The sequence below is a fragment of the Punica granatum genome, chromosome 3 (genome assembly GCF_007655135.1).
Source record: "Punica granatum isolate Tunisia-2019 chromosome 3, ASM765513v2, whole genome shotgun sequence".
NCBI lineage: Eukaryota > Viridiplantae > Streptophyta > Magnoliopsida > Myrtales > Lythraceae > Punica > Punica granatum.
In genome coordinates, this window is record NC_045129.1 from 13,189,687 (window position 1) to 13,202,982 (window position 13,296).

Below are 13,296 nucleotides of genomic sequence, written 5' to 3' on the forward strand. Positions count from 1 at the left end.
GGAAGCACAAGGGACTCCAACTTATCCAAATCCGAGGCAGGTCGACCTATTAAGGGATTAATTTTCCTAATCATGAATTTTTTTTTATTCACAAGACTTGAATATAAAACTTTAAGGGATATAGACATCGAAGTACTTGAATCAATCTAAATAAATATATTATTTTTTCCTTCTTAAATTACTACTCGAGGGTAGCCGCGTGTACTGCATGCATTGTGTTGCTATTTTGTGGTGTTCAACAAATGGAAATGAAATTTAAAATATAGGTGCTTTTTTTTTTGGCTTAACAAATCAATGAATATCCATTGATGACAAAAACAACTACAAGATAAAATATTCAAGAGAAGATTACAATGATAGAAAAATATAGCAGATATGTTGGGGTTGTTGCAAAGGAAAAATACAATGTGATGACACAAATACAGTTACAGAAATCTTTTTAGTTGTTGTATATCTGTTTCCAACCTCTTACATCTAAATTCTATATGGACCCAATCAATACTGGGAAGCGGAGCCAGAGGCAATCCTATTACTATGTGAAATAGAGAAGCAGAAGTACGAGGGGTCTTGAAGTGGTACTCGGTGCATGAACCCATCACAGATCACAATGAGCAGCCTAATCCCTAGACAATCAAATCAAAGCAGCAAGGATTCCTAAATCGGTTCAAACCAGCGACAGTTAAACCAATCAAATAGATTGTCAAATCAAAGAACCATAAACAAAACATCAAGGACTCCTAGATCGGTTCAAACTAGCGAAAATCAATATAATCAGACCAACCGTCAAATCAAAAGGATTCAAGCTTTTTGATCGGTACAGACCAGCGACAGGCATAGGGGACCTGACTGAAATCGCGGTCATAATCGTGGTGGGCGAGGATTCCATAGATGCGTGGGGAGGAGTTGTCGAAGACGAGAGGCGGCCACCGAGGGGAGGGAGAGACTGGATGGGATGGGCGTGGAGAGGAGTATTTCCATACCATTGAGAGAAGCGTATATCGTCATATCCGTTGCATTGCCGCCATCGAAAACTAAAGGAGAAGAAATGACAGATTGGGCATGAAAAAGTACGGAAGACTAAAGGAGAAAAAATAGGGACTATGGTAGTTATTTTACAATTTTTAATTTTTAATTTTATTTTAATGGTTATTATTAATGATTAATTGAATAATATGCGTTATGGATATTTTAAGCAAGTGAAAGTGACGAAATGACTCTTCCCTTTTTACAAATGGTATGGAAAGAAATATAAAGACCCGTGGACATAATAATTGAAGAAGAGAAATAAGGAGCTGGGAAAATCTATTGATATTGATTGCGATGGAATTCTTCGCTTCATGCTGAAAATGAATGTCATCAAGAAAATTAAAAAGAGAATAAGAGGTGTTAAATAGAGATCGAGAATACGTGGCGGCTATAGGTCAAAACTAGGGAGCGATTAACTGGCTCAAGACAATACGTAGAATATCCGCCTATTTATAGGCTCGATGAAGTAACAAATGAGGAATAACATAAACCTCAAAATACCAAGACGATATCAACCATATATTGAAAAACTTGAAAGATATCCCTAATCTAATTGATATCATGGAACCTTATTCAAATATTCTAAATTCTAAAGTATCAAATTAATATCTCTCACACTCCACCTCAAGATGAGCATGCAACATAGCAAAATGCTTGTCTTGCAAGTAAAGATGTGTTTAGCGACGATAGGGGCTCTTTGCCCCAGCAGATCACAACTATTGATTGACTGTGGTGCTTTGCCCAATAGTCATCAAGAAATCAACTTGAGCAATTCGGCTTCAGAGGTTGAAAAATAACCGTCGACTTGAGGCGTCTAGCCTTCAGAGGTCTAATGAAACGGCTTGAACATTTTGGCTTCAGAGGTCGGAAGAGATTGACATGAGCCTTTCTGGCTTCAATAGTCCGTTATTATCGTCTTCGTCATCTCATCATCAAGAAGTCTGATTTTCGAAAATGAAAAAGAGAAGAAGAGGAGTTAAAGAGATTGAGAATATGTGGCGGCTATAGGCCAAAACCACGGGAGCAATTTATTAGTTTAATTGTCTCAAGAGAATACATAGGATATCTGCCTATTTATAGGCTCGATGAAACAACAAATTAGGAATAACATAAATCTCAAATTACCAAGACGATATTAACCAGATATTGAAAATTTTAAAAGATATCACTGACATAATTAATACAGCTTGGATATAGAACATTTGGAAGGTGTGGGAATTTCAGGTCTCGTTACTTATAGTCGAAATTTGAGCAAGTCTCCTAAACTACTTGTTTACGTTTGAAATGATTTTGGTTGATTAAGTGGAATGAAATCTTTGGTTTAACCCAAAAAAAAATAATGAAACTTGAGTACCGTTGTGCTTTTTTGAATTTAAAATTTCGGCACTTAATTTAAGTGGTGAAATTTTAAAGTGCTTAATATAAAAATTGTTTGGTGGAGCAAATACTAAAAATTGGAAGTTCTTGGGATCTTATATTTACATGATAGCCCTTCATTTTTAAATTTTAAAAATTTTGACTCAGCATTCCCACACTATATTACTATAACGTTTTCTGAGAATTTTAAAAAAGAATTGAAAATAAAGAAGGGAAGTTACACCATCGGAAACATAAGGGACGGTCACGGCTCGGATTTCAAGAGAGTGGGGAGATCGGGAGTGCTGAAGGCTTTGATCCCAACCACATCGTCCTAGACGAGACCGTCGGCAACTTCCTAGGCTACCCAGCGACCTCGCCTTGATTAGTGGTGGCTGAGTGTCATGGTTTAAAAGTAAAAGGGCCAAATTGTAATAAGAACTGAGAATAGAAAAAAATAGAAAAAGGACGGGTATATTGCAAAATTGTTGAGAGTTTGTTACAGAAGGAATATTGGCATCTTCAGCTGATATCTATAAAGCTACTGATGTAAGGATGCTATGTTTATCGATGAAAATCCAGAAAATTGTCTCTCTATCTATCTCTCTATTTCTCTCTTACCTTTTCAATCTGCTGAGCTTATCCTTCTCCTTCTCTCTGCAACCTTTCATGCTATCTGCCCTTCTCTCCATTCAGATCTGTCCATAACACTGAGATCCGTGCCACCACCGCCTCTTCCATCGCTAGCCCATCCTCTGCTCTCTCTCTCTCTCTCTCTCTCTCTCATTAACTCTCTCGTTGTGTGTGAGACCCAAATGGACCATTCTGTAGTTACAAAAAGTTCAGGGGCGTCGCTGCAAATTTTGAAAAGTTCTTCCCTCAGCTGAGAGAATCAGAAGGGGGAAAAAGGGCAAAAAAAAAGAGAAAAAGAAAAAAGAAAAGTAGGTTTCCATTTACTGAAACCATTAAGCGCTTTTATGACTTAATCTAGTAAGTTAATTAAGTTGATTTTTTGTGTCAAATAAACAAAGATAAATCTAAGTGCTGGAAATTTAATTTAAACCTTTAATAAATTGATATTATCAAACACAGCCTACGTGAATGTGCGGTTCATATTTCCACTAGATAAAGCTACCATCAATTTATAGCGGAACATATGGCTTCTTTAATCGTAACTTGTCGAGGCCCTTGTCGTAAGCATCATGATGAACTGCAATATCCAGCCGTTATTTTATAAGGATATCCGACCAATGTATAGCATCGTCAAACAAGTAATCCAGCTGACTAAGAAAATTTGCATTCATGTGTACTCCTACGCAATAATATTAAGGTGTGTTTGGTTTCAAAAGAATTTTCAACTCTATTCAACTTAACTCCGATTATCTTCAATTCAACAACACAATTATTACTTTTTTATTTTTTTCAAAAATTTTTAACTATTCAATTCAATTTTTAATATTAAATTCTATCAACTATTTATTACTTTTTTCACTATTCAACACAATCATTACTTCATCATTATTTTCTCTCAACTATTTATTACTTTTTCACACTTTTTCTCATAATTTAACAACACAATCATTACAAACCAATTAAAACCAAAACTCAAATCAACTCAACTCTAAAACCAAACACAACCTAAAACGTTATGGAAAAAAAAGGTAATATAGAATGACTGACTGACTTTGAACATGTGGTGGTGGTAGACGACCGCAGTCGTTCCCAAGACATTTCAGGAGTCTTATTCGACAGTCCGTTTGTTGTCCACAGCTCCTATACTAATCATGAAGGAACAGATCACATATATCCACGGGGCAGTTACTCTCACTCCAAACAGCAGCGACTACGACTCAAGGACAAACCATAAATGGAATCTAAATCCCATTCGGCACATCTTGTTGCTGAAGGTTGGGCCCTAATTTAGCTACCATGACATCTCTCTCAGCTCTTTCAAAACAATTATAACGGCATGTTTGGTTGTACGTAATATGGAATTAGTGAGGAATGTCATATGTAATATGAATGAATAAATAATAGAATAAAGATTACATATAAACCTATTTGTTTGGTTGGGATATAATAAGGAATGTGAATCACAATTTTGAAATTTTGTTTGAGGGAATGAATAAAAGGAACTTTAGATGAAAATACAATATTACCCTCATATAAACTACAAAGGCCAAAATGCCCTATCCAATAAGTATTAAAATAATATTTATTAAATAAATATAAGTAATATATATTAAACAAATATAAATAGTATTTAAATTTAATACAAATTTATTTTTTAACACAAAAAAATAATATATTGATTTGAAAAAAAAGAAGATGAAACGTCTTTTACTGCTCAGCTCCGTTGAGCTTGTGGCTCCGTGGGGCTTGAGGACGCAACGGCTAGGGTCTCCGTGGTCTTGCGAACTCAGCCTTGGGGTCCACGAGCCCCGATTGGCGGACCCCAAGGCTCGGGAGCCTGGGCCTTGAAGAGAGAGAAACGGCTTATCTCTCTTTGAGCCCTAAGCTCGACCAGTCGGGGCCGGTGGACTCGAAGGCTGGGTTCGTGAGACCACGACGATCCCAACCGTTGGGTCCGCGAGCCTCAAGTGTGATGGGAGGGACCGATCTCGAAGCTCAAACGAGGCTTGTGGGTTTCTGAGAATTTTCGGCCTAGATCTAGGTCTTCAAGGCAGGATCTAGCCTAATCGAGGTCGGATTGGACTTCATGGGCTCAAGATCGGCCATAAAATGGTGCTTTGTGTCTCCAGAGGTGGAAGTTGGCCAGTGGCGAGCTGTGGGCGGCAGCAGAGAACGGCAGAGTGGTGGGTGAAATTGTAAATTTGATGAATGATTAAGAGTAAAGTAGTAATTTGATAAGGAAATGATCATTCACCATCTATTACATATTCTAAATCCAATCCGTAACTCCTACTTCGATTACGGATGCAAACAAACAATGTAATAGTTATTACATACGTAATTGATCCGGTCCTACCAAACATGCCATAAGTAGACCATGCAGGTCAAGATAATTATTCGTTACCTCCAGTCTAAGTGTTCGATAACTAATTTCTGCAAATTGTAACTTTTTTTGCCAAGTAAACGAATATCTGTACGTTAATTTCAATCATTAATACAAGTCTGTCTTCCATTTATTAACTACTTCAGTTCATATGGTCCTACTACAGCCAAACGGCTTGGAGTGCATTCACATATCAGCTATTGAATAGCGAGTTGGCTAAGACTTAATACAGTATCAACATCAATTATAACTAAGGGCTAAACATGTAGCATAAACCTAACAGTTAACAAATGAAGACGATAAAGCATTCTTACAATCGCGCGTTTATTCGACAGCTTCCTGAGCTTTTCATCTTAATCTCCATTTGCCCTTGTGGGAAGCTTTTGCCCAAGTATCCTATCGTCATTCTGGAATCATTGAAGCTAAGAGTCATGAGGATTATGTTCACAAAAACGACCTACATACACCGGAGAAAGTAGATCAACAGCAGACCTGGTGAGAATTCTCTGACTTCAGTCTCTTGAGCTCGTCTTGTGCACATATGAGTCTACACATAATAATAGATATTACAGAATTCCAAAAGTAGCTAGCTCTTAGCTTACCCAACACTTGGGAGAAAAACAAACTCTTTGTTCCCTTTGCAACTGTTTTAAAGAGTTGTCAAGAATTTTACCTCCACTGCAATTCGGTTATCTCATGAAGCAACTCCTTTTCTCTGTCATGTGCAGCTTCAAGCTGAAATAAAACATCAGACTCGTTAGTTTAAGAGTCACTCTATTATTCCACCTGCTGCCCCTTATTTATTTATTTATTTATTTTTAATTTACGATCTAGAGGTGATTGATAAGGCCAGAGCCAGTTATAAAGACCTATTAATTGTTCGCATTATTCCTCAATATCTCCAACAAATGGATGGAAAAAGCAATATATTGTAGAGAAACACAAAGGACTATATAGAGCATTCGTTTTTTGTCTAGGAAAACAAATATAACCTTGCACATTTAAGATACACCAAACTTATGCTACACATAACCTTACATGCTTAATGCCACTAAGGAGAAAACAAATAATGAAGCAAAAACTAATCAACAAAATTCACACTTGACGAAAGTGAAACAGCCCTGTCCTTACCAATGTTTTGTCAGTGGCAGCACTGTTTGCCTGCATGCCTCCCCCATCAGTGGGGCGATGGGCTGGAAGAAGCAAAATAAGATGACCATTAAAAGAATACTAGATTAATGTTCCTAATAAGAAAATCAAAGGGGACCCTTAGCTGCTTTTACCTGTGAGCTCGCCAGCAGCTGCTTGCTTCAATAAAGTTAAGATGCATTCCTGTTTCAGGATGATATGAGCAACAAACAAATCTGAAAGCAAGATAACCAAACAAAATAAAGGCATGATTATATGCGTAATACATACTCTTTGCTGAATATTTGTCTGCAGAAACGAATACAGAGTCGAAAGAAGAGAGTTGCCACTAGGAAGGGCTGAAGTTACGGGATCACATGGTGATGGAGATGGCACAGGAGATGCCGACATGGTGGGGTGCTGGGCAATGACCTACATCACCATCATAAATGCCATAATGAGTGATTCCAATGCTATTAGGTAGAAGAGAGAGAAAATCTTTTCATACCACAGTGCAGAGTCAAGGACGAACAAAAAGATTTAAAAGACATAGTTTCTCCTCTCTGAACAAAAAGGCAAGAGTCGTTCTGAATGGTCTCAGTGCTATGTCAAAAATACTAACCTGCATGCTGTGGCTCTTCTGCAGTCCGGGAGATGGGACCACCTGGAAGGACAGTATCGGGAATTAGATTGATGCTCTCAAATGAAGTAGAGAAGCACGACGAGAATCATTATGACCTTTTCTAGGTCTACATTCTCTGAAGTGACTTTAAAACGTCCCCTTTGCTGTACTACAGGCACCTTTGCTTTCTCATCAAGGTCATCATTGTTTGCTGCTACAATTTCAAAAACTAAATCAGAAGAAGACACCACATATTCTTAAATCAGGAATGACGGTGAGTCCATAAGCATGAAGAAGGACCAATAAGAATTAAGAAAAGAAAATCGCCAAACATGCCTGAAGGTTTACCAACTCTAGCAGGAAGCTCAGAGATTATATCATCTGCCGAAGAAACTGTCGATATATTTCCATTTGAATGAACATGTGGCAGAATTTGCATCTTTCCACTGAAAAGTATCATTAGACATCATATGGATGTAAGAAATACAAAATACCAAAGATACCAGTAGTAATTAAAGAAGATAAAAGTACATGGTATTTCAGGTAAGCGAGCCTGATGTAGTGAAGCAACAGGCACACATAGATAAGAAGTTTCTATCATCAATAATGATAAATATTAATCAAGCAAAAGATAAGCACTTAAGGTGTTGCCTAACCTCTCTACTCTAGTAAGTCGATTTGGAAAATCCACTAAATTGATGCCGTTGGAAGAACCTCCTTTTCTCTGGTTGGAGTTGGAGATGGTAGCAATACCTTCCAAGCCCTTTCCACTAATGTCTGAATCAGGCTTTTCAATTGATTTGTTATCGTTGTGCTCCTCATGTACCTCATGACTTGAACTAGCAACACTTAAGTCATCCTCGGATTTTGCAGCTCGATGCCTGGATTAGGGGGGAAAAAGGGGGATTGAAATTGAACATTCAAATGACAGTCATCCACAGCCATAGCATGTAAATGACCCACGATGATAATAAAACACGAAACAAATCAAGCCTATTTCCAAGGGAAATGAGTAGCATGTTCGGATAGTAGCATAGCGGGCAAAGAAGAGTAAAAAATCCAGGAACCTACATGATAATACTTGTAGTAGGATCAACTAATGGAAGAGGAGCTGACTGATTATGTACTCCATCATTGTCCTCCTAGGCAGAAGAAGATAATAAGCACTGCTGAAGCACTTCAATCTTTTTTCTGGAAAAGTGAAAATAAATCCTCCAGAAAATGAATTTAAAGACTATTAGTTACCGTATCATAATATTCTGCATTGCCCAGGCAAGACATTTGAGGATGGAGTATCCTAGCCTGACCATCAACTGTAGATGAAGAACTAGTGCTTCCTTCATAGACACTGTCCGACATAGACATTGCTTCATCAATGTCCTGAATCTGTTACAATGACAAGTCCCAACCATGTGAATCAGAAATTTTGCAAAGTTTAGTAGCACCTGATAAAGGATTTCAAGCCATAGACATACCAGGGACGCCTGAGCTTTCATGTCATCGAGATTAAAGTTCCAACCACTAATTCCTCGCTTATATTCATTCTATCAAAAAAGAAAGAGCAGACACAGAAAGTTTAGAATTAGGCAAGATCATGTCCAGCATACAGAGTGAAAGGTACTTGTTCACAATTAAATCAGTAAATAGCGATTATAATCCTCCCAATTGTTAACTAGTTAAAAAAATATCCAAGACCAACTAAGGTGGTTCAGTTCTTTTTTGTCGTATGAACTGCTTCAGCATCGTTAAAATATATTTACCTTTTATGGAAGTGGAATCTCATCCCACTATGTCAAATCTATCAAAGTAATTCTTAATATACTCCTACTGCTTTTCTGAATTGATCAGTAACTTTTGAAGAATATTCTAGGCACACAAAACCTAAGATAGAAATGGAATACGTGTAGCATCTCAGCTAAATTGGTGATGAAGTGGGTATAACCAGCAATTTTCTTCTCAGCATGGTTAAAACAAAATGAACTATCAAATAAAATATGAAGAAATGGTACCTGGGATATCTCCTCCTTCTCCCCATCAGGCATTTTCTTTTGTGCAACCATATCTTCTTCCTTCCTCTGTAAAACTAAGAAAATTTAAATTAGAAAGTGTTTACCTACCAGACAAGCATTGCAAAAGCTTTGGATTCAGATCCAAAAGAAGTCGCACTGAACCTTTAATGCCTGGATACGGTCTCCAAGAGCAGGCAGGCCCTCCAAAAGTGTCCGCGCTATATAATCACTTGACCGGGCTTGCCTGAAAAAGGAGTGCTTTAAGAGTTTCTTTGAAGTTGGCCTTTTGGACTGGTCTTTAACCAAGCAACTCGCAATCATCTGCTTGAAAGACTGCAGAGACATGAAAAAAAGTATGAAACTGTATAGCCACTAAAAAGACATGCGATTATCACATTCAAGTTCCAAGTTCAATTTTCTTGAAGCAAACCTTTGAAAACTTCCTGTCTCTTTCATAGTCAAGGCCAGGGGGTGCACTTTGCAAGGTCATGAGAAGTACCTAAAGTGATAGCTTCATCTTAGTATGGAATGGGAATCCACCAAGTAAAATGAGATGCCAAATACAACATGCATAATATGTATATTAACCTTCATAGGAGGATATTTTGAGAATGGAGCATGCCCATGAGCAAGCTCAAGTGCAGTTATACCAAAAGACCAGATATCCGCTCTGTGTGAAATATTAGGAATAGAAATGGATAAGGTAATATTCCACAAAGCTATACTGTAATGAAGCTTACAAAAGAAACTATAGGAAAGAATGAATTGCTAACTTGAAATCATAGCCATGTAATTGCTCCATAACCTCCGGTGCCATCCTAAAATGTAGACACAGCAAGTTCCAATTGTAAATATAATGAGATGGATATATAAACCACAGGTCAATGGCCATGTATCCAGGGGTAGAATTCTTTAATTTTCAATTAGAAGCTTGGACTTGGATCTAGAAACAAAAGAGACTATTAATGCTTTTGTAACATGTAAATCAAGTAACCTCAAATGCCTTACCAACAAGGTGTTCCCACAAAAGTATTCCTTGTGCGTTGCCTGTCACCAGAATCAAAAAGACAAGCAGAGACCCCAAAATCTCCAAGCTTTATTGCTCCACGGGAATCAATAAGTATGTTCCCAGCCTACAAAAAAAGGCAAAGTAGGAAACGCATGAGTGCAATAAATTAGTTTGACTGAGGTTTAAAAAACAATATTCCCAATGATTTGTCCTTGAAGTCTCTATTTTACTTATTAGCAAGAAACTATGTCTTCTAAGCTCTTCAGTCAGCTAGTCAGTAACAGTGTTTCATTCGATCAATGTCATCACATAGAAGTTTCAGATTGAATTATGCAAAATGCATGTAAAAGAAAATTCTTAATCTTCAATCATAAACATCTCTATGTTTACAGGTCATGTTTGCCATAGTATGGACTACATGTTAAAAAAACAAACTTCCAAACTCCATCGTTTTTATGGTAAACTTGATTCCCTATTTTCTAGATCAGTAATAGGGGCTGTATTATAGATATATTCCAGTTTCCAGACATACAGGAAACAGAAGGTTTTGCATGTACACGCAGTGCAGTGTGCATTATCTGACACTTACACAGAACGATGACATAAGAAAATCATGTACATACTTTGACGTCTCGGTGGATGTGGCCATGGTGATGAAGGTACTCCAAACCCTTGAGCGCTTCCTTTAGGATTGTAGCAATAACAACCTCCTCAAAACCATCGGGATATGCAGCCTTCAGTATGTGAAGACATGAGCCACCAGCCATGTAAGGCATGACAACCCACAAGTTATGGTCATTGACAAATGAGCAGTGTGCTCTGAGCACATTAGGGTGGTCAACCAAGATCATCGTCTGCGCTTCGCGACATATACTATTCTGCGGAGAACAAAACAATCATATGTTTCACGACGAATATTTGTGGCAAAAACACAATATTTAAATTGCTTAAACTACTGAAGTTGAAATGGTGAATAAGAGGAGCATAAGAGTGCTAATCCTTGTGCGTCCTGCGTAAAGCTGACCCAACCCAATTGTTTGGATATGTTGATGGGGAGACAGAGCATTTAACAAGAGCTCTGTTCAGGAGATTTGGGATTGTGGGTGACACACGTCATAGACCTTTTCTATTCATCACAAGCATACTATTCCAACCCCAAGCCACGCGTATTTGAAATTATACCAAAAACTCCATGGACATACATATGTGCATATGTGGGTGTGTGTGTACGGAAACAGAGGCAACATTCGAGGACGCAGGGAGTGAGAGAACGGGAGATTACAATAAAATTACACGCGTGGGAGACCCAACAGATCGTCATTGAACATCCGCCTGCAACCCATTAGGATATATCCGAAGAAGCGCATGTAAAAATTCAAACTTTGCTTCAATTTTCAGTTTCAACGCTTTTTTTTTTTTGGGGGGGGGGGGGGGGGGGGGGGGGGGGAAGGGATCGTTGTAATATATATTAAAAATAATAATAATAATAATGAAGAAGAAACAGAGTATTCTATCAACTTTATGAGCTGAAAAGGTGAACGATTGACGGGAGCCGAGGGGAGAATAATACCAGATCGCAGTTGTCGCGCTCAAAGTCGAGGATTTTGATGGCGACGACCTCATTGAAGGGGATGCAGAGAGCGCGGTGGACGGAGGCGCTGACGCCCTGGCCGACCTCCTCGTAGAGAGTGTAATGCTCGGGGCCGATCGGGTACTTACGCTTCTCGGTTTCCCGGTCGGCGTCGTCGCGGCCGTGCTTGGACTTCATCCTGCGGTCGGATCGCGGACAGGAATCTCACCGAACGGGAGGGGATAGGATTGGATTGGGGAGAGCGCGCGGCAGCTAAGCGTAAGCGGTGGACATTACAGCGTCAGCCACGGTAGGGATCCGATTATGGAGGAGGAGATGACGCTAAGGTTGTTGAGATGGCGAGGTGGAAAGTTGAGGGGTGGAGGGAGGAAAAAGGTTAGAGCGACATTAATGGACGATGACACTTTCTTGTGAGTCGTGAGACAGACGAGAGACGAGAGAGAGAGATGGATGAGATCTTTCGCAAACGATCGAAGGGAGAGAGAGAGAGAGAGAGAGAGAGGAAATCGGATCGCAGCTGAAGGAGGGAAAGCGGGGGAAGACGTTTGCTTGCATGCAGGAATCCCACCACTTGGTTTGTTGGTATATCCATATACAGTATATATGTATCTATCTACTGCCAGAATTTTATTTTATTTTTAAAAATTATTATTATTATTATTATTATTATTATTTTTGGGGTGGAGATTTTTGTGTGTTCCTCTGCGAGGGCTCAGGTGCTCAGCATGGACGGCACGTGACGCTCACGTGCATCGCGTATCGTGGAATCGAGGGACCGGATAATCTACGATACGATGGATCGATTAAATCATTTGATCTTTTTCGTCTCATTTGATCTGAAGTGATTTGCTTATATTTTACATAATTTGCTTCATGATATGTATTCCGGCCAACTGAAGAAAAATTATTTTGTAATTTTCAAAAAGACAAATATGTGTAGAGGTATCATATTTTTTCTCTTTGAACAAACATATCAATTATTGAACAAATATATCAGTTATTTCCTCCGACTGACGAAATGAAAAGAAGGGTTGCGAGGAGCTTCGATCACTTTGTTGTGGCTATGCGGCGTATATCGCGTACGTCTTGCACCTTGTGATGCAAGGTTAACGACTCGAGGAGGTGTTTTGGTCATTTTGATATTCGATCTTATTGCATTCTCTATTGCTTTCGACTCATCTTCTATTTTCTCGTATTAGCTACTAAAACAACTTTTTATCATATTTTCGATCATATTCTTTGCTCAGTTTTCACGATAAATTTATAGCGAATCAGACGAAATGTAAAGAGATAATTAGAAGCAATAATTCCATATTTTCCCATTTTTTGATTTGGAAGAAAGGACTCGGTTCCAATTTATTCATCTTTAAATTGTTGGAATTTTCTAATAAGGCATGTTTATGTCATTTTTGCAATGTTATATGTCAACATCTTAATTAGGGGTCAACAAACTAACTAAAGATTCCTCAAGATTTGAGAGAATCTCGTTATTTACTTGTCTTTTTAATTTTCTTTTCTCACTTTGCTTATCTTCTTTTC

The 13,296-nt window shown here is 38.3% G+C and overlaps 1 protein-coding gene across 6 annotated transcripts; it reads right to left on the reverse strand.

The window, feature by feature from the left end:
* Window positions 1–5,487: 5,487 nt before the first annotated feature.
* On the reverse strand, window positions 5,488–12,327 carry LOC116200265 (serine/threonine-protein kinase fray2). Of its 6 annotated transcripts, none has more exons than XM_031531094.1 (21): window positions 11,737–12,326; window positions 10,790–11,044; window positions 10,166–10,290; window positions 9,931–9,975; window positions 9,746–9,827; window positions 9,588–9,656; window positions 9,320–9,490; window positions 9,158–9,223; window positions 8,624–8,692; window positions 8,394–8,534; window positions 8,220–8,290; window positions 7,805–8,029; window positions 7,497–7,594; window positions 7,265–7,359; window positions 7,149–7,190; window positions 6,818–6,958; window positions 6,682–6,730; window positions 6,530–6,591; window positions 6,072–6,133; window positions 5,891–5,945; window positions 5,488–5,805 (listed from the first exon to the last, which is right to left on the reverse strand). In XM_031531094.1, the coding sequence occupies exons 1-21, from the start codon at window positions 11,932–11,934 to the stop codon at window positions 5,752–5,754; spliced, it is 2,175 nt and encodes a 724-aa protein (XP_031386954.1). In that variant the 5' UTR covers window positions 11,935–12,326; the 3' UTR covers window positions 5,488–5,751. The 6 variants fall into 6 exon arrangements, with proteins under 6 accessions (XP_031386954.1, XP_031386953.1, XP_031386951.1 ...); XM_031531093.1 differs by having other exon boundaries at window positions 7,265–7,362; XM_031531091.1 differs by having other exon boundaries at window positions 7,265–7,362; window positions 7,485–7,594.
* Window positions 12,328–13,296: the final 969 nt, after the last annotated feature.

Coding starts and splice junctions, on each gene's coding strand:
- LOC116200265 (XM_031531091.1), bottom strand. CDS start 11,934: ATGAAGTCCAAGCACGGCCGCGACGACGCCGACCGGGAAACCGAGAAG. Junction 11,045..11,736: donor AGCGCGACAACTGCGATCTG/GTATTATTCTCC, acceptor TGTTCTCCGCAG/AATAGTATATGTCGCGAAGC. Junction 9,976..10,165: donor TTTGTGGGAACACCTTGTTG/GTAAGGCATTTG, acceptor TCTACATTTTAG/GATGGCACCGGAGGTTATGG.